Source organism: Pseudoliparis swirei, chromosome 19 (genome assembly GCF_029220125.1).
Source record: "Pseudoliparis swirei isolate HS2019 ecotype Mariana Trench chromosome 19, NWPU_hadal_v1, whole genome shotgun sequence".
Lineage (NCBI taxonomy): Eukaryota > Metazoa > Chordata > Actinopteri > Perciformes > Liparidae > Pseudoliparis > Pseudoliparis swirei.
This window is the reverse complement of record NC_079406.1, coordinates 1,621,223-1,641,606: the sequence shown is the minus strand read 5'-3', so window position 1 is coordinate 1,641,606 and position 20,384 is coordinate 1,621,223. Positions and strand designations below refer to the sequence as shown.

General features: G+C 45.2%; 1 protein-coding gene across 1 annotated transcript; it reads right to left on the bottom strand.

Moving 5' to 3' along the window:
- Positions 1–1,648: 1,648 nt before the first annotated feature.
- sncb (synuclein, beta) lies at positions 1,649–19,775 on the bottom strand. The gene is made up of 6 exons (XM_056440068.1): positions 19,674–19,775; positions 18,610–18,739; positions 13,207–13,236; positions 12,836–12,921; positions 7,453–7,536; positions 1,649–2,485 (listed from the first exon to the last, which is right to left on the bottom strand). The coding sequence occupies exons 2-6, from the start codon at positions 18,728–18,730 to the stop codon at positions 2,456–2,458; spliced, it is 351 nt and encodes a 116-aa protein (XP_056296043.1). The 5' UTR covers positions 18,731–18,739; positions 19,674–19,775; the 3' UTR covers positions 1,649–2,455.
- Positions 19,776–20,384: the final 609 nt, after the last annotated feature.

Below are 20,384 nucleotides of genomic sequence, written 5' to 3'. Positions count from 1 at the left end.
AGAGAGAGAGAGAGAGACAGAGCTCGTCCTCTGCAGCTACACACACAGTTATCTCTCATTTTAAAAAAACAAGGACAAATGTGTTGGCATCTATTTTTATTTCCCCAAAATAGAAATAAAATCAAAAACAAAGCAAGGAACACAAACGGAAGAAAAGTTCAGAGGAGATTTCTTGTGGAATGTTAGCCGTGGTGTTTTAGGTTTTGTGATGCCGACTCAAACAGAGTCCAACGCGGCGAGGAGACGGGAGAACTTCATTTGTTCTCCATCTTCAGGCCGAACTCTTTGATGGCGTCGCTGGTCCTGTCTGCAGCTTTCCCGATGGCGGCCTGAGTCTGTCGGCCAGCTTCCTCAGCAGCTTCAGGGAGGAAGGGGAGAGAGGGGAGGCAGGGGAGAGAGTCAGGGAGGCAGGGGAGAGAGGGGAGGGAGTCAGGGAGGCAGGGGAGAGAGTCAGGGAGGCAGGGGAGAGAGGGGAGGGAGTCAGGGAGGCAGGGGAGAGAGTCAGGGAGGCAGGGGAGAGAGTCAGGGAGGCAGGGAGAGAGGGAGGAGGCAGGGAGAGAGTCAGGAGGCAGGGAGAGAGGGAGGGAGGCAGGGGAGAGAGTCAGGGGAGAGAGGGGAGGGAGGCAGGGGAGAGAGTCAGGGAGGCAAGGAAGAGAGTCAGGGAGGCAGGGGAGAGAGTCAGGGAGGCAGGGGAGAGAGTCAGGGAGGCAGGGGAGAGAGTCAGGGAGGCAGGGGAGAGAGTCAGGGAGGCAGGGGAGAGAGGGGAGGGAGGCAGGGGAGAGAGGGGAGGGAGGCAGGGGAGAGAGTCAGGGAGGCAGGGGAGAGAGGGGAGGGAGGCAGGGGAGAGAGTCAGGGAGGCAAGGAAGAGAGTCAGGGAGGCAGGGGAGAGAGTCAGGGAGGCAGGGGAGAGAGTCAGGGAGGCAGGGGAGAGAGTCAGGGAGGCAGGGGAGAGAGTCAGGGAGGCAGGGAAGTTAAGAAACAAATGATGAACCCACTCGACCATCACAACGCCTCAGAAAAAGGAGGAGGAGGAGAAGGATTGAGGAGGAGCTTCTTACCGGCGCCGGCTGTCTCTCTGGAGGCGTCCGCCGCCTGCTGCACGGCGTCCTGAGCCGCCTGCACTGGGAACACGTCACAGGCCGTAAAGCTCCTGACCTCTGACCTCTGACACCATACACCCCGAACTTTGACAAACTCGAGTCGTTTACACGCGAAACATGAAATAAAAACATCAATCGGAGCGTTTTCTATCCATCGAGTTGCTGATCGATGACCTCTTGACCTCTTGACCTGCGTCCTCTCACCGCCGTCCTACCTGCCGTGTCCGTGGCCCCCTTGGAGGCTCTCAGGCCCTCGAAGGACTTCTTAAACGAGGCCATGGCTCCCGTCTTCGTCCTCACACCCGACAGGAGAGGCAGTTTATACCCTCTGACGGAGGCCGGCGCCCCCCCCCCCCCCCCAGCTGGATTAATGCAAACAAAAGGACAAAAGGACCGCCCTGCAGAACGCCCCGAGCTCAGCACATTCCACACATCCTGGCATCAAACCCGCGGACGACGAGCAGAAAGGGGATTTTAAATAGAGCACAACAAGAGGTTTAACATCTAACGTCCAGAGTGAGTTTAAACATTCTTAAACAATACAAAACTTTTTTTTGTTTCTTTTAATCTTTATTTACAGAGGAATGTATGTCTGGCTTAACACATGAACCTTTATATTGACAAGTCCTGCAATTGAAAGCACATATTGATATGACAACCATTATGATTTCAAGACATAATATATTGACTTTAACTTGTTAAAATCTTCAGTACACACACACACACACAGACATGTACACTCTTTCAGAGGTCACACGTTTACTGGAATGATTTCACGAGCAAATATAAAGATACAATGTAAAAAAACTCTTACTTCAAAAAGGTAAAGAAACTTCCAGAGGAATGCAAAACGAGAAAAATAAAGAACCCACGAACAGGCTGTCGACACTTAGGAGGAGATTATTGTTTTCATATCTTGCAACCGGACATATTTATTTTTTCCGCTCCCAACGTCTCGTTGGAAGATGACAAACATCTATTGCACATTTCTAAATACACACACACACACACACACGCACGCACGCACACACACACACGGAGAACAACATCACGAGCCCTTCTCCGGTCTCATTTCATTGGGAGGGAGTCAAGGAAATGAGACAGAGAATCCTACGCCTCAATAATTACCTACACCCAACACGTCACGTTAATAACAAGACATTTTACAATATATAATAATAAAAGATTTCTCTTGAAGGAAGAACATTTTTCAGTGGGAATGCTTGTCTTATTTCGTAGATTATTTTTTTTTGCAACGGGGATGCAATAGTGATAGTTTCAGCATTTTGTCATTTTTATTATTATTATAAATGTTATTGTGCTGCTGGTTGGTTGGTGTCTTCTGACTGGAGCTCCTACGCCTCTGGCTCGTAGTCCTGCCTCCCCTGAGGAGGAGAAGACAGGAAGGTCACGCTCCAGACTTCAATGCAGCACTTTGATTACAACTTAATCTCATGAAATAAATGCATGAATAAATATAGGAATAAACAAATAAATGCATAAATGAATAAATAAATACAGGAATAAATAAATGCTTAAATAAATGTATAAATGAATAAAGAAATATAGGAATAAATAAATAAATGCTTAAATAAATGTATACATAAATAAATAAATAAATACAAGAATAAATAAAAAAATGCGTAAATAAATGTATAAATAAATACAGGAATACATCAATATAAGTTATACCTAAACAAAACATCATTAAATATATAACAGTGGGCTGTCATAACACATGATTTGCGGCCTGCTGAAGGTAATGACGTCACTGGATCACAGCTGTGAGCTCCTCTGCTGCTATGTCTCTCTTCGGCCAGCAGAGGGCAGCAACATCCTACACAGGCTTCAAGGACGTGTGTTGCGAGCACATGCACAGCCTCCTCTTTAAACCGTGCACGCGCCTCCTTCACGCACGTGATCGTAAATTATTATTTAAAATAAAATATAATAAAACGAGTGACGCCGGGCGAGATGGGTTCGCATGTGCAGCATCCTTCCCGAGGGCTAGGCACTGCAGGGAGACCCATGGCATTACCCACAATGCACAGAGGCAGAGCGCGTCATCGCCACACCCCGTTCAGACAGAGCTCACATGGCGCTGGTGTAGCAGAGGATGGGGGAGGGGAAGCGATGCGGAGGGGAGGAGGAGGAGGAGGAGGAGGACATGGATGACACCAGCCTCTGAGAAACATCTCTGTTTTATATCTTTAACCGAAGAATTAAATAATGAAACAAAAGGAAATTCAACTAAATTGAACATCATTAGCTGAATTAAATCTCTTCCTCTAACTGAAGCTGATTCTGAATATTTTATTATTCTCTGAGAATATAAACATAGCTGAATCAGAACGTTATATAATTATTACATGCTAGTGAGATGATCGTTTCCACGTGAATTTCATCGTGATATATTTTTATTTACTCTTATTTAAAAACTGCTTCCGAAGCGATTGGTTGTGCAGAGTTTGTCTCGCCTCTGTCACCCAAATTCCCAAAATAGCCACCGGTGTCAAACTGACACCCATCCTACACACACACACACACACACACACACACACACACACACACACACACACACACACACACACACACACACACACACACACACACACACACACACACACACACACACACACACACACACACACACACACACACACACACCCCTAACACTCATTGTAGGCAGGTGGTGCATTATTCACTGTACTCGCTATGTTGCAATTGTGTTTTAATTTCCAGTCAAATGAATATTACAGAAATGTATGTGTGTGTGTGTGTGTGTTGGGGGGGGGGGGAGTGTGAAATGCAATTGAAATGAAATACAGCACACCATCTACTGCGGGTGTGACTGTATATATATATATATGTATCTATATGTATATATATATATATATAACAAATAATATATATATATATATATGTATATATATATGTATCTGTATGTATATTTATATATATAAATATATATATATTTATACATATACATATATATATATTTATATGTATATATACATATAAATATACTCTACCTGTATATTCCATCCATCCATCCATTCTCATCCGCTTATTCCGGGGTCGGGTCGCGGGGGCAGCAGACCCAGCAGGTTGACCCAGACTTCCCTCTCGCCCGCGACACTTTCCAGCTCATTCTGGGGGATCCCGAGGCGTTCCCAGGCCAGCCGGGAGATATAATCTCTCCAGCGTGTCCTGGGTCTTCCCCGGGGTCTCCTCCCAGTAGGACGTGCCTGGAAAACCTCTAACGGGAGGCGTCCAGGAGGCGTCCGAATCAGATGCCCGAACCACCTCAGCTGACTCCTTTCGATGCGAAGGAGTAGCGGCTCGACTCCAAGCTCCCTCCTGATGTCCGAGCTTCACCCTATCTCTAAGGCTGAGCCCGCCACCCCACGGAGGAAACTCATTTTGGCCGCTTGTATTCGCGACCTCGTTCTTTCGGTCAAGACCCAAAGTTCATGACCATAGGTGAGGATTGAACGTAGACCGACCAGTAATTGAAAGCTTCGCCTTCGGCTCAGCTCTCTTCACCAAGACAGACCGGTACAGCGCCTGTTTTACTGCTGCAGCTGCACCGATCCGCCTGTCGATCTCCCGCTCCATCTTACCCTCACTCGTGAACAAGACCCCGAGATACTTGAACTCCTTCGCTTGGGGCACTCTGTCCCCACCTGGAGGGAGCAATCCACCGGTTTCCGGCAGAGCACCATGGCCTCAGATTTGGCGGTGCTGACTCTCATCCCTGCCGCTTCACACTCGCCCCAGTGAGTGCCGGAGGTCATGGTCTGAGGATGCTAACAGGACCACATCATCTGCAAACAGAAGAGAGGCGATCCCAAGACCCCCAAACCTGACCTGCTCCACCCCCAGGCTGCGCCTAGATATCCTGTCCATGAAAATCACAAACAGGACCGGTGATAAAGGGCAGCCCTGGCGGAGACCAACACCCACCGAACGTGTCTGACTTACTGCCGAGGATGCGAACACAGCTCCTACTGCAGGCGACAGAGACCGGATAGCCCGTAGCAAGGGGTGCGGAACCCCATACGCCGCAGCACCCCCCACAACAATTCCCGAGGGACCCGGTCGAAAGCCTTCTCCAAGTCCACAAAACACATGAAGACTGGTTGGGCAAACTCCCAGGACCCTCGAGGACCCTTGCGAGGGTGAAGACCTGATCCACAGTTCCATGACCGGACGGAATCCACTGCTGGTCTTGAATCCGAGGTTCGACCAGCGGTCGGAGCCTCCTTTCCAGTACCCTGGCATAAACTTTCCCAGGGAGGCTGAGAAGTGTGATTCCACGATAGTTCGAGCACACTCTCCGGTCCCCCTTTTTGAAAATGGGAACCACCACCCCGGTCTGCCAGTCCAAGGGTACTGTTCCTGACCCCCACGCGACATTGAAGAGGCGTGTCAGCCAAGACAGCCCAACAATGTCCAGCGCTTTCAGCATCTCAGGGCGGATCTCATCCACCCCCGGCGCCTTGCCACCAAGGAGCTTTTTAACAACCTTAGCGGCCTCTGCCAGGGATATTGGTGCGACACCCCCCAAGTCTACAGGCACTGCCCCCTCTAGAGGGGACATGTTGGCCGGATTTAGGAGTTCCTCAAAGTATTCTTTCCACCGTCCGACGATGTCCCCTGTCCGGGTCAGCAGCTCCCCCCCCACGCTGAGAACAGCCTGGGGTAGACCCTGCTTTCCCTTCCTGAGCCGTCGGACGGTTTGCCAGAACCTCTTTGAGGCCGACCGAAAGTCCTTCTCCATGGCCTCCCCGAACTCCTCCCATGCCCGAGTTTTTGCTTCCGCGACCACCGCAGCTGCAGCCCTTCTGGCCTGCCGGTACCCGTCAGCTGCTTCAGGAGACCCCTGGGCCAGCCAGGCCCGGTAGGCCTCCTTCAGCTTGACGGCTTCCCTGACCCCCGGTGTCCACCACCGGGTTCTTGGGTTGCCGCCGCGACAGGCACCGATGACCTTCCGACCACAGCTCCTGTCGGCCGCTTCCACAATAGAGGCTTTGAACATGGTCCACTCGGATTGCATGTCCCCAACCTCCCTCGGGATGTGTGAGAAGTTCATCCGGAGGTGGGAGTTGAAGACCTCCCGGACAGGGTCATCGACCAGACGTTCCCAGTTCACCTGCACTACACGTTTGGGCTTGCCAGGTCTCTCTGGCCGACTCCCCGCCATCTGATCCAACTCACCACCAGGTGGTGATCAGTTGACAGCTCTGCTCCTCTCGTCACCCGAGTGTCCAAGACATACGGCCGCAGATCAGATGATACGATTATAAAGTCGATCATCGATCTCCGGCCTAAGGTGTTCTGGTACCAAGTACACTTATGAACCACCTTATGTTCGAACATGGTGTTCGTTATAGACAAGCAGTGGCTAGCACAGAAGTCCAATAACAGAACACCGCTCGGGTTCAGATCGGGCAAGCCGTTCCTCCCAATCACTCCCCGCCAGGTTTCTCTGTCATTGCCCACGTGAGCGTTGAAGTCTCCCAGGAGAACTATGGAGTCGGCAGGCGGTGCCCTCTCCAGGACCCCTCCCACCGACTCCAAGAAGGCCGGATACTCTGAACTGCGGTTTGGTGCATAAGCACAAACCACAGTCAGAGCTTTACTCCCCGCAACCCGTAGGCGCAGGGAGGCGACCCTCTCGTTCTCCGGGCAACCCAACACGGCAGCGCTCAGCCGGGGGCTTGTGAGTATCCCCACTCCCGCCCGGCGCCTCTCACCCTGGGCAACTCCAGAAAAGAAGAGAGTCCAACCCTTCTCCAGGAGCTTGGTTCCAGAGCCAGCGCTGTGCGTGGAGGTGAGCCCAACTAGATCTAGTTGGTACTGCTCCACCTCCCGCACCAGCTCTGGCTCCTTCCCCGCTAGCGAGGTGACGTTCCACGTCCCTAGAGCTAGTCTATGTCGCCGGCGATCGGCTCGCCCAGGCCCCCTGCCCAGCCTGCCGCCCGGTCTACATAGCACCCGACCCCGATGATTGTCCCTGCGGGTGGTGGGTCCACAGGGTTGCTGCTCGATGTCGTTTCTTCGGGCTGAGCCCGACCGGGCCCCATAGGCGAAGGCCCGGCCACCAGACGCTCGCCGACGAGCTCCCCTCCTGGGTCTGGCTCCGGGAGGGCGCCCCGGTTTCCCTTGTCCGGGCGAGGTAGCTGAAGCTCGAGTGCTGCTTTTCATCAGGGTTTTTGAACTCTATATTGTTTTTATATATATGATATATATTGTTAGATTTTGTAACTTTTTTTCTTCAAAAAGCTATTTCCAAAGACACGCGTGTTCATCGTGAGGCAGACACATGAATGAGGAAGAGGAGGGTTACCTGCTGGGACCCATATGTCTCCCCCTCTGGCTCCAGCATGGCCTCTCCCTGGCCCTCCACGGCCTCCTGCCCGTACTCCTCCGGCTGCAGAGACCACAACAAATCCACGTCAACACGTCAACACAGTGAAGGTCGCCACATACAGCACGGGCACATGTACGTGTGCATACATGTGTATGTGTGTATATATGTATATATGTGTATATGTGTGTATATATGTATATATGTGTATATGTGTGTATATATGTATATATGTGTATATGTGTGTATATGTGTTTATATATGTATATATGTGTATATGTGTGCATACATTTGTATATGTGTGTATATATGTGTATATGTGTGTATATATGTATATATGTGTATATGTGTGTATATATGTATATATGTGTATATGTGTGTATATGTGTTTATATATGTGTATATGTGTGCATGTGTGCATACATGTGTATATGTGTGTATATATGTATATATGTGTATATGTGTGTATATATGTATATATGTGTATATGTGTGTATATATGTATATATGTGTATATGTGTGTATATGTGTTTATATATGTGTATATGTGTGCATACATGTGTATATGTGTGTATATATGTATATATGTGTGTATATGTGTTTATATATGTATATATGTGTATATGTGTGCATACATGTGTATATGTGTGTATATATGTATATATGTGTATATGTGTGTATATATGTATATATGTGTGTATATGTGTTTATATATGTATATATGTGCATACATGTGTATATGTGTATATATGTATATATGTGTATATGTGTGCATATGTGTGTATATATGTATATATGTGTATATGTGTGTATATATGTATATATGTGTATATGTGTGTATATGTGTTTATATATGTATATGTGTGCATACATCTGTATATGTGTGTATATATGTATATATGTGTGTATATATGTATATATGTGTATATGTGTGTATATATGTGTATATGTGTTTATATATGTATATATGTGTGCATACATGTGTATATGTGTGTATATATGTATAAATGTGTATATGTGTGCATACATGTGTATATATATGTATATATGTGTATATGTGTGTATATATGTATATATGTGTATATGTGTGTTTATATATGTGTATATGTGTATATATGTGTATATGTGTGCATACATGTGTGTATATATGTATATATGTGTATATGTGTGTATATATGTATATATGTGTATATGTGTGTATATATGTGCATTTATGTGTATATGTGTGTATATATGTGTATATGTGTGTATTTATGTATATATGTGTATATGTGTGTATATATGTATATATGTGTATATGTGTGTTTATATATGTATATATGTGTGCATACATGTGTATATGTGTGTATATATGTATATATGTGTATATATGTGTATATGTGTGTATATGTGTTTATATATGTATATATGTGTATATGTGTGCATACATGTGTATATGTGTGTATATATGTATATATGTGTGTATATATGTATATATGTGTATATGTGTGTATATATGTATATATGTGTATATGTGTGTATATGTGTTTATATATGTATATATGTGTATATGTGTGCATACATGTGTATATGTGTGTATATATGTATATATGTGTGTATATATGTATATATGTGTATATGTGTGTATATATGTATATATGTGTATATGTGTGTATATGTGTATATATGTGTTTATATATGTATATGTGTGCATACATGTGTATATGTGTATATGTGTGTATATATGTATATATGTGTGTATATATGTATATATGTGTATGTGTGTATATATGTATATATGTGTATATGTGTGTATATATGTATATATGTGTATATATATGTATATATGTGTATATGTGTGTATATATGTATATATGTGTAGATGTGTGTATATATGTATATATGTGTATATGTGTGTATATATGTATATATGTGTATGTGTGCATACATGTGTATATGTGTGTATATATGTATATATGTGTGTATATGTGTTTATATATGTATATATGTGTATATGTGTGCATACATGTGTATATGTGTGTATATATGTATATATGTGTGCATACATGTGTATGTGTGTATATATGTTTATATGTGTGTATATATGTATATATGTGTGTATATGTGTTTATATATGTGTATATGTGTGTATATGTGTTTATATATGTATATATGTATATATGTGTATATGTGTATATATATCTGTATATGTGTGTGTATATGTGTTTATGTGTACATGTGTATATGTGTGTTTATATATGTGCATATATATATGTGTATATATATGTGTATATATGTGAATATAAATATGTGAGTATATGTGTATATATGTATATATATGTGTCTTTATGTGTATATGTGTGCATATATGTGTATATATGTGTATACGTGTGTATATATGTATATATGTGTATATACAGCATGTGTACATGTGTGTATATCTGTATATATGTGTATGTATATGTATGTGTATATATGTCTGTATATATGTGTATATGTGTATCTATATATATGTGTATATGTGTGTATATGTGTTGTTTATTTGAAGTGACGCCGACATTGATTGACATCTCGACCCCGGGACGCTCTCCTCCAATGACAGTGCTCCATCTGGAGGCCCCTCCCACTTTGAGCCCTTAAAACAAAGCTATGGGGTCAGCACGCGTGTATTTTTAAACCGGCACTAATCAAGCTAATTAGGTCAGGGGAGACCAGACCATAATCCCATGTCCTGTTTCACGCTGGTATTAATGCTGATGAGAAACCATGAAGACACATCTGACCAGCTGATTGGCTGAGAGAGTGAACATGAACAAGGGATGAAAACAAGAGAACGAGGGATGAAAACAAGAGAACGAGCCTCTTTGTGTCTGATCGTCTCAAAACACGAGCGACGGCTTCGTGGGAAAGTTCCCCTGAAAATTAGATTATTGGAATATCCCTGTAGGAGGAGCCTGTCAGGTTCATTAGTCAGGAAGAGACCAACTCTGAGGGGTGGGGGACAGACAGAGGTCCTCCCTGTCTTACAGACAGAGGTCCTGCCTGTCTCACTGACAGTCAGAGGTCCTGTCTGTCTGACAGTCAGAGGTCCTGTCTGTCTCACAGTCAGAGGTCCTGTCTGTCTCACTGACAGTCAGAGGTCCTGTCTGTCTCACAGTCAGAGGTCCTGTCTGTCTCACTGACAGTCAGAGGTCCTGTCTGTCTTACAGTCAGAGGTCCTGTCTGTCTCACTGACAGTCAGAGGTCCTGTCTGTCTTACAGTCAGAGGTCCTGTCTGTCTCACTGACAGTCAGAGGTCCTGCCTGTCTCACTGACAGTCAGAGGTCCTGTCTGTCTTACAGTCAGAGGTCCTGTCTGTCTCACTGACAGTCAGAGGTCCTGTCTGTCTGACAGTCAGAGGTCCTGTCTGTCTCACTGACAGTCAGAGGTCCTGTCTGTCTTACAGTCAGAGGTCCTGTCTGTCTGACAGTCAGAGGTCCTGTCTGTCTCACTGACAGTCAGAGGTCCTGCCTGTCTGACAGTCAGAGGTCCTGTCTGTCTTACAGTCAGAGGTCCTGTCTGTCTCTCTGACAGTCAGAGGTCCTGTCTGTCTCACTGACAGTCAGAGGTCCTGTCTGTCTCACTGACAGTCAGAGGTCCTGTCTGTCTCACTGACAGTCAGAGGTCCTGTCTGTCTTACAGTCAGAGGTCCTGTCTGTCTGACAGTCAGAGGTCCTGTCTGTCTCACTGACAGTCAGAGGTCCTGTCTGTCTTACAGTCAGAGGTCCTGTCTGTCTCACAGTCAGAGGTCCTGTCTCACTGACAGTCAGAGGCCGTCCTCCAGCAGACAGCAACCAATAGGAAGCGTGTCTCAGCAGGTCGACCTCTTTACATCGAGTTGAGGAACACGTCCTCTGTCCTCCGTCTCTATCCTCTGTCTTGTGTCCTCTGTCCTCTGTCTCTATCCTCTGTCCTCTATCCTGTCTTGTGTCCTCTGTCCTCCGTCCTCTATCCTCTGTCCTCCGTCTCTATCCTCTATCTTGTGTCCTCTGTCCTCTGTCCTCCGTCTCTATCCTCTGTCCTCTATCCTGTCTTGTGTCCTCTGTCCTCCGTCCTCTATCCTCTGTCCTCCGTCTCTATCCTCTATCCTCTGTCTTGTGTCCTCTGTCCTCCGTCTCTATCTTGTGTCCTCTGTCTTGTGTCCTCCGTCTCTATCCTCTGTCCTCCGTCTCTATCCTCTGTCCTGTGTCCTCCGTCTCTATCTTCTGTCCTCTGTCTTGTGTCCGCCGTCTCTATCCTCTGTCTTGTATCCTCTGTCCTTCGTCTCTGTCCTCTATCCTCTGTCCTGTGTCCTCTATCCTCTGTCCTCCAGCTCTATCCTCTGTCTTGTGTCCTCTGTCTCTATCTTCTGTCCTCTGTCCTCCATCTCTATCCTCTGTCCTCCGTCTCTATCTTCTGTCCTGTCTTGTGTCCGCCGTCTCTATCCTCTGTCTTGTATCCTCTGTCCTTCGTCTCTGTCCTCTATCCTCTGTCCTGTGTCCTCCGTCTCTATCCTCTGTCTTGTGTCCTCTGTCTCTATCCTCTGTCCTCTGTCTTGTGTCCTCTGTCCTCCCTCCTCTGTCCTGTGTACTCCGTCTCTATCCTCTGTCCTCTGTCCTATGTCCTCTGTCCTCTGTCCTCGGAGCGTAACTCAAGCTCACAGCGTGTGATCGAGTTTCCTCGTCGCAGCAGATGAATAAAACAGATGCGACTCCATGATGAGGAGACGTTCATCAGCTCAAGTTCATCTGGCTCTACAAGCTTAATCCAGACTTTAATGAACTCAACTTTAGGCTCATTGACCAACCGTCAGGGAATCCTGAATCTGGAACGAAGGTTTCATCTGTGAGCACGTCCATCAATTCAAAAGGTCCTTCACTGGCGCCATTGATTTAAATGTGTTCCAGTCTTATCATTGGAGGGGTCTTTCACAATAAATAATTAAAATTTTTATTTTGTTATCGATGTAAAGGTATGAAAAAATGGTCAAATTTGCATTTTTAAATTCATATTAGTTTTGGGTATATCCAGAATCTAGAGGTGTTTAAAAAATATATAAATATATATATATATAATCACCTCTGATGTCACCTCAGAATTAAGGGCCACTGAGTTCCTGTCGGTCCATACTTCGTCTAAAAACAGGAACATGCTGAATAAACTATATATTTTTAATTTATCATCTTTCTTATAGTCATGTTTTATGTTTTAAGAGGCATCTTCTGCTGTCGTGTGTTCCTTGTCGTGTGTTCCTTGTCTGTTGTGTTCATTTTGTTTCTGTATGACTTGTTGGTGGATTAATAAAGTTTGATTAAAGTTTTTTTCAATATCAATCCCGGTGACGATGCGTCGCTGCCGTACGTACGTTCATGTCGGCAGGGAAGTCGTCCTTCTTCCCGAGGCCGGTGGCAGCAACGATGTTCCCGTAGGCCCCGGTGGTCTTCTCAGCCACTGCACACACACACACACACACACACACACACACACACACACACACACACACACACACACACACACACACACACACACACACACACACACACACACACACACACACACACACATTACCTCTACAGATTAAAAGCATGGGCCTCTATAGCGTCTCCATTGAATCATGTACATAATGACCACTCACACGAGCCCCCCCCCCCCCCCCCCCCCCATCACTGTAATGAAGTGTCCCAGCCAGCAATGAGAGGCTGGTCAGGGTAATGAAACTGAAGTGAGAGAACTCACCTGAGCCCACGCCGTCTTTGGCCTTGTTACCTGAGTGAACAACACAGTAAAAGGTTAGAGAAGCTTCTGGAAGGACCGGTTGACATTTTGCGTTTCGGACTAAACCAACCGCTGCGGCGCTCGCCACTCGGAGTTGTGATTTGTTTTAACGCATCGTTTCTGAAGAGCACCTCGCTCTTCACCTTGATAAGTCATCTACCTGAGAGCATGATTCATTCACGCTGCTGCAGGAGCTCATCACGGGCTGAACTGTGAAATGAAACTCGCACGATTCTCTTTGATGTGCAACTATCGATCATTTGATTCATGCAACTGATGCAATATAAATGTAGTTCTTTGTTTCCAGCTCCAGGAGGTAAACAGAACCATCACGGCTGCCGGTCGAGGGCGGATCTCATCCTCCGCCTCCACTCCATCAGGACGTTTGGGCCATCAAACAGTGCCCACCGGTCCTGACCACTCAGACCCTCACAGGCTCTCCACTGCGCGGCAGTCACATGATCGGCTGGCCCCCGGGGGCCTCTAGAAGCCCGGTGAGGAGAGGTGAAATGAACCGTTCAGAACCGGCACGACAGAGAGAAGACGTTCCTCTAAGACGTGACTCCAGTGGAGCATCTGCTCTGGTGAAGTGCAGCTACCACTTTATATATATATATATATATATATATACATACAGTATATATATATATATATATATTTATATAAATATATATATATATATATATACATGTATTTATATATTCAGTAATATAACACACGATTTGATCATCTTTTTAAAATCCATTTAAAGCTCCTTGTGTTGAAATTGAAATTAAATGAAAATAGAAATGGATTAAAATCACCTTGATGGTTATAAAAAAAAATTGTTATTATAGTTCTTGGGTGTGAAATATTTTATATTTGTTGTTACATAAACATTTATAATAATATATTTGAAACAGATTACTAAGAGTTTTATTCGAGAGCCAAGCAAAGTGCAGCTACCACTATATATCTATATATATATATATATATATATCTGTTTATATATATTCAGTAATAAAACACACAGTTTGATCTTTAAAAAAAATCAATTTTAAGCTCCTTAAATGCTGAAATTGAAATGAAAATAAAATAGAAATGTATAAAAATAACCTTGATTGTTATGAAAAAAATGATTATGTCTAAGTTCATTGGTGTGAAATATATCATATTTGTTGTCACCTAAACTTTGATGATATACATAAATAAAGTATGTGAAACAGATGACTTAGCCTGTTGTTGTTCAGCCGTGCCGCTGTGGTTCCGCGTGTTAGAGACGCTGCTCACGCTGAGTCAGGCGGTTAGTCGTGACATTAAATGGTATCTGGTGCAGCAGGTTTCTGCCTATCCTGGTTTTACTCCGCTCAGTTGGGGAGTGTAGGAGAGGGGGGGGGGGGGGGTCTGCAGCAGCTGTCGAGAGGCGGGCCCTCGGCCTATCAGATCGCTCCCACCCCTCCTCCAAGAGGGGCCTCGCAGCGAATCACACGCAGCTTTCTAGGGCAGCGCCACGCTCGGCGAGCAGCAGGCAGGAGGACAGAGATGCCACACGACACGGACAAGCTCCTCCCCCTTTTCTGTGCACGAGGAGACGTAGCAAGGCGTGAAAAACATGTTTGGCTCAGGGGATGAGGGACAGGGACACGGTTTACCGTGGAGCTGCCAGCAGGAGAGGCACCGGGAACGCTGGTTCCAGGACCCAGGGCCCAGGACCCGGTCTGAGGGCCCCGGGGCCTCTGGTCCTCCACACTCACCCCCATTAGACCAACTGGAAAGCAGATCTGGCCAATAAGGAAGAATGTAGTGACCACAGCTGACACGGGGTGTGTCAGTAGAGACGTTCAGCGTGTGAAGGATATGAACAACGTTAAATATAATAAATCAACCTCAATTATCTGGTAAAGGACTCGATGATGAACAACCAGCCTCAGCGTCATGAGCGAGTTTTGCTTTTCTGTTTCTCATGAAACAAAAACAGTCTTTGGACTTTCGACTTTGGGTTGTTTTCACTATTTTTTACATTTTTAAGACCAAATATCCATAATCTAAAGAGGAAAATAATACTCAGAAGAATTGCTCATCCACTGATCGGTAGTTCATCTCGAGGCAACTCAAACTAGCTTCTTAAAAATATAGTCGCTACCAGTCTCTTCAACATTTAAATTATTGAGCTTGTTATTAATTATTAACACAATATTTCTCGTTATAAGGGCTTTATGGATATTAAAATTACATCATTACCTTCGCATTGAAAATGCCGGAAGGTTATGTTTTGATCGCCGTGTATTTATTTATTTATTTATTTGTATGCGTGTTATTCGCAAAACTCAAAAAGTATTGAACCGAATCGCATGAAATTTGGTGGGATGATTGTTTATTATCCGCGGACCAGTTGATTAGATTTTGGGATCGATCGGGTCAAAGGTCAAGGTCAAAGGTCATGAACAGGTCAAATCTTCTTGAATCACATGGAATTTGGTGGGATGATTGGTTATTATCCGGGGACCATTTGATTAGATTTTGGGATCAATCGGGTCAAAGGTCAAGGTCATGGAAAGGTCAACATCTTTTTGTTACCATAGCACGATACATTTTTGTCCAATTGGCATGCAACTAATGCCAAAATGTTCATAATTCAATGCCCAATCTTGTGATATGCGAAGGTATGCGCTCTACCGAGTGCCCATTCTAGTTCCCTCATGAGTTGACACCATTAAAGAATAACTTTAAATAATTGCAACAAATACAATTAAATTGTGCGTCGCACTAACTTAACAAGAGAGGCATGTTGTCTCATAGTGTCTCATGGTGTCTCATGGTGTCTCAGGGTGTCTCATAGTGTCTCAGGGTGTCTCATGGTGTCTCATAGTGTCTCATGGTGTCTCATAGTGTCTCATAGTGCCTCATGGTGTCTCATAGTGTCTCATGGTGTCTCATAGTGTCTCATAGTGCCTCATGGTGTCTCATAGTGTCTCAGGGTGTCTCATGGTGTCTCATGGTGTCTCATAGTGTCTCATAGTGCCTCATGGTGTCTCATGGTGTCTCATGGTGTCTCATAGTGTCTCATGGTGTCTCATGGTGTCTCATGGTGTCTCATGGAGTCTCATGGTGTCTCATGGTGTCTCATAGTGTCTCATGGTGTCTCATGGTGTCTCATGGTGTCTCATGGAGTCTCATAGTGTCTCATGGAGTCTCATAGTGTCTCATAGAGTCTCATAGTGTCTCATGGTGTCTCATGGAGTCTCATGGTGTCTCATGGTGTCTCATGGTGTCTGATGGAGTCTCATAGAGTCTCATGGTGTCTCATGGTGTCTCATGGAGTCTCATGGTGTCTCATGGTGTCTCATGGAGTCTCATGGTGTCTCATAGTGTCTCATGGTGTCTCATGGTGTCTCATGGTGTCTCATAGTGTCTCATGGTGTCTCATGGTGTCTCATGGTGTCTCATAGTGTCTCATGGTGCATACCTGCAAACTCATGAGGGGTGAAAAAGGTGACAACGGGGGGGGGGGGGGGGGGTGCAGGTGACGTTTTTTTTTTTTTGTCACACCACATCCACGTTGTTTGAAGCCTCAAAGCTTTTAGAACCACAACTACAGTCATTTTATTGTTCTGACCACAAATCTAAATAATGATAATAAACAGTTTAAGAACAAAAGGTCCTCCGCTCTGACTCAGCCCTATAATGATAGTAATAACAAATATACATTGTCATTATATATAATATGGTTAAAGTCATTCATGAACCAACTTCCTTTTTTTTTGCCTGAATAGTCCTCATGGACTTCTCCCTGAATCTGTTCTGTCTCTACCTGTTTGTCACGATACTCATATTATAACTTCTATACATATTACATACCTGCCATAAATATCATGATACCCGATACCAGAATTCAATACACCATACAAACAATATGGTACCATAATTACGAGACTGGTATATTTATCTATAATAGTAATAAATAAAACATCTGTATGGTTCACTTTTTACCAACTTTTTCAACACTTAACAAATGACAGTAATATGAGTATTCATACAGCCAGATATGAATGAAACTACATGGTTCCATCATAGCATTGATTATACACTATGAGGCCGTTAGTCTCTGACCAGATGGTCCACAGTTCATCAGGATGAGCAGCTGGAGAGTTACAGAACTTTACAGACTGAAACATTTCACTTCTGGCATCTTTTTATTTTTTAAGCCGAAGTCTCTAAGCTGCGCCACTTCTCTCGCTGTGAGCTGCGCAGCGCAGTGTGCGCAGACAGCTCGCCACGGAGCAGCGCGTGCGCTCTGATCGCTCTCTTAATGAAGTATCGATACTAAAAATATGCTAAATCACATCGTGTTTAACGTAAGGGTACTTTGTTAGCATCGCTACACCGTGCAGCGTGACAGCAGCAGATGTAGCGGGCTAACATTCAAGCTATCCTGAACCCCCAAACGCTGTGGACATCTGAACGCTGATTGGCCGAGACGCGACACGTCCATCAAAGATGTTTTATTGCGAAGAGCAACACTTCACACTTTTCTCCGCGTCTCACTGCAATCTCAACGGCAGCGGGCCAGGTGAGCCCCCAAAAAAAAAACTCTTCGGATCTCCACGATTCACGTGGATGACCTATTTTGAGTTCAAAACGGTGAATTTCACCGAAAGGTGACAAGTTTGCAGGTATGATGGTGTCTCATAGTGTCCACTACAGATGAAACTATAAAGGACAAGATGTCTTTTCACGTCTCCGTGGGCCGTCCACTGCGCCGCCATGTGGCAGGAGCTGCTCCCTCCATCCTGCTGCCCCACCCCCACCCATCTTCAGCCTGTAGCCCAGCGGGCACAAGGCCATTCAGATGCTCGTATTACATCACACACACACACACACACACACACACACACACACACACACACACACACACACACACACACACACACACACACACACACACACACACACACGCGCGTCAATAACCTCTTCATCTCGGTGCATCGTTTTTTAAAACCACTCAGATATAGGATAAAAAACTGATAATTTAATAAACTGCATCGGCTTGAATAAATAAATCAAAGATATCGATCGGCTGTCAGGCGGATTTATTAAACGCCTGCTGCCGTAATAACTCTGAATCCTGAGGAGAGCGTCCAGCTCCTCGCACGCCGTGCACCTCACGCCCTTCTGACTGGCCTCACCTCGAGTCCACGATGAATAATAAAACGATTTACTCGACAGGAAGTCGGTGCATAATTCCCCCGTTTGTCTCAGGGCCTGATGGAGATGCTGCGGGACCTGCATCATACACTCTCCTCTCCGCCGCTCATGCATTCATGCAGAGGGCCGCGAGCAGCCGCCGTGTAAAACTACCTGCAGACGGCGGCGTGATCGTCTTACCTACAAACATCACGCCTTCTTTAGTCTTCTCGGCTGCGACCGCCACCCCCTCCTTGGTCTTCTCCGCGGCCACGGCCATCCCCTCTTTGGCTTTAGACAAACCCTTCATGAACACATCCATCTTGGCAGACTGTGGAGAGAGAGAGAGAGATGGAGCAGAGGCCGGCCGTCAGTCACCGCCACCGCCGCGGCGTGCACATCGTTGTTTTAACCACGTGGCGTTCAGTAGCTCTTCATAAAAACCGACTTCAACTCCATCATTTATATCTTATTCCTACAAACCTCTATGGATGTGAGTCCTTTACACGACCGTGTACGTTTCAGTAAAACATAAAGAAGGCAACAGCGCCCCCTGTGGCGGAACCTGGCAGCTGCACTCCAGCCGACCGGGCTGTAGTAAAAAGCCCGTGTTCACTCACGCGCTCACCCCCTCCTCTGCACATCCTCGGCTGAGCATGAAATATTCAAAGGCGGAACACACATTTCAATGAAATGGTGAATTGTGGAGGCTCATTCATTATTGCTCGAGTGAAATGCGACTCCGAGTGGCTGAGAATAAGAGCAGGCCGAATAAATCTATATCTGTATTTATATATATATATATAGAACAGAACACATGTAGCTGGGGGAAGGGAAGCACGAGCTCCACGGTCACGTCCACACGGTGCGGGTTACTGTGTGATGCAATCTGAGCTCGTCACGAAGGGGGGATATTTAAAAACAGGCTTCAATCGATGTCATATTGCTTTTTCACACCGACTCCATGCCAGAGTCCCACCCTGGGTGTCGCAGGTCAGAGCTTGAATCAGCACACATTGCACATCCTTCCGCCTCGTCGAGCATTTGAATCTTTATCGCGACACAAATAGATAAATAACACGAGAAAAGCAGGATATTAAATATATAGAAAGAGCCTGTTGGATCTTATCGTCTTTTCATTGCACGGTGCAGAAACCATCGACTTCTCATGACGACGCTCACATGCACGTCCTCACATTACAACTATTAAACGACTCAAACTGAGACACGAGTGTAGAGTACATGCTCATATAAAAGGTAGTTACCTATGTCCAGGTGGCCGGGGACTTGTCCTCTTATGATTCCGTCTCACGTCGAGCGGGAGATCTGTTGAAGTGATGACTCGGTGGGCCTTCCTCCTCCGGCTGATCTGCTCCAACAGGGACCGCCCCCTTCACGCGCGGCTCAGGCTATAATGCCCCGCCCCCCCACCCCCCCTCCAATGGTTCATTCCACTACTGATCCCCCTGAGACGCCGGAGGACTTAACCAGCTCATCGTCCCGCTGTCCATCACGTGACTATGTGGATATGATGTTATATTAATACTACGTCATCTGGGTGGAATTATAACACGTTTAATTAAATATATTGAAACAAACCTTTTAATTCAGACTACTTTGACCTACTTTCAATGTTTTCTTGTAAGACTCCATTTTGGATTTAATTTGTGCAACTGCAATAATGATCTTATTGAACTAAAACTGGAACCTTTGTTATTTAATTATATTCATTTAAATGCAACCAATAAAAAAAAAGTCATTATTAACTGCCCCAATTAGTTTACTGAATAACTATTGAGTTAAAACACGTTTAAAATCAATTATCACACTTCTGTGACATTACTGACATGCGCAGAACAGATCGGGAGGGTGATACCATTTTAAGAAATGGGGGTAGGGGGTGAATAAAAAACAAATATTGCTATATATATACCGTCTATATATGTATGTGCGTATATATATATATACATATATAT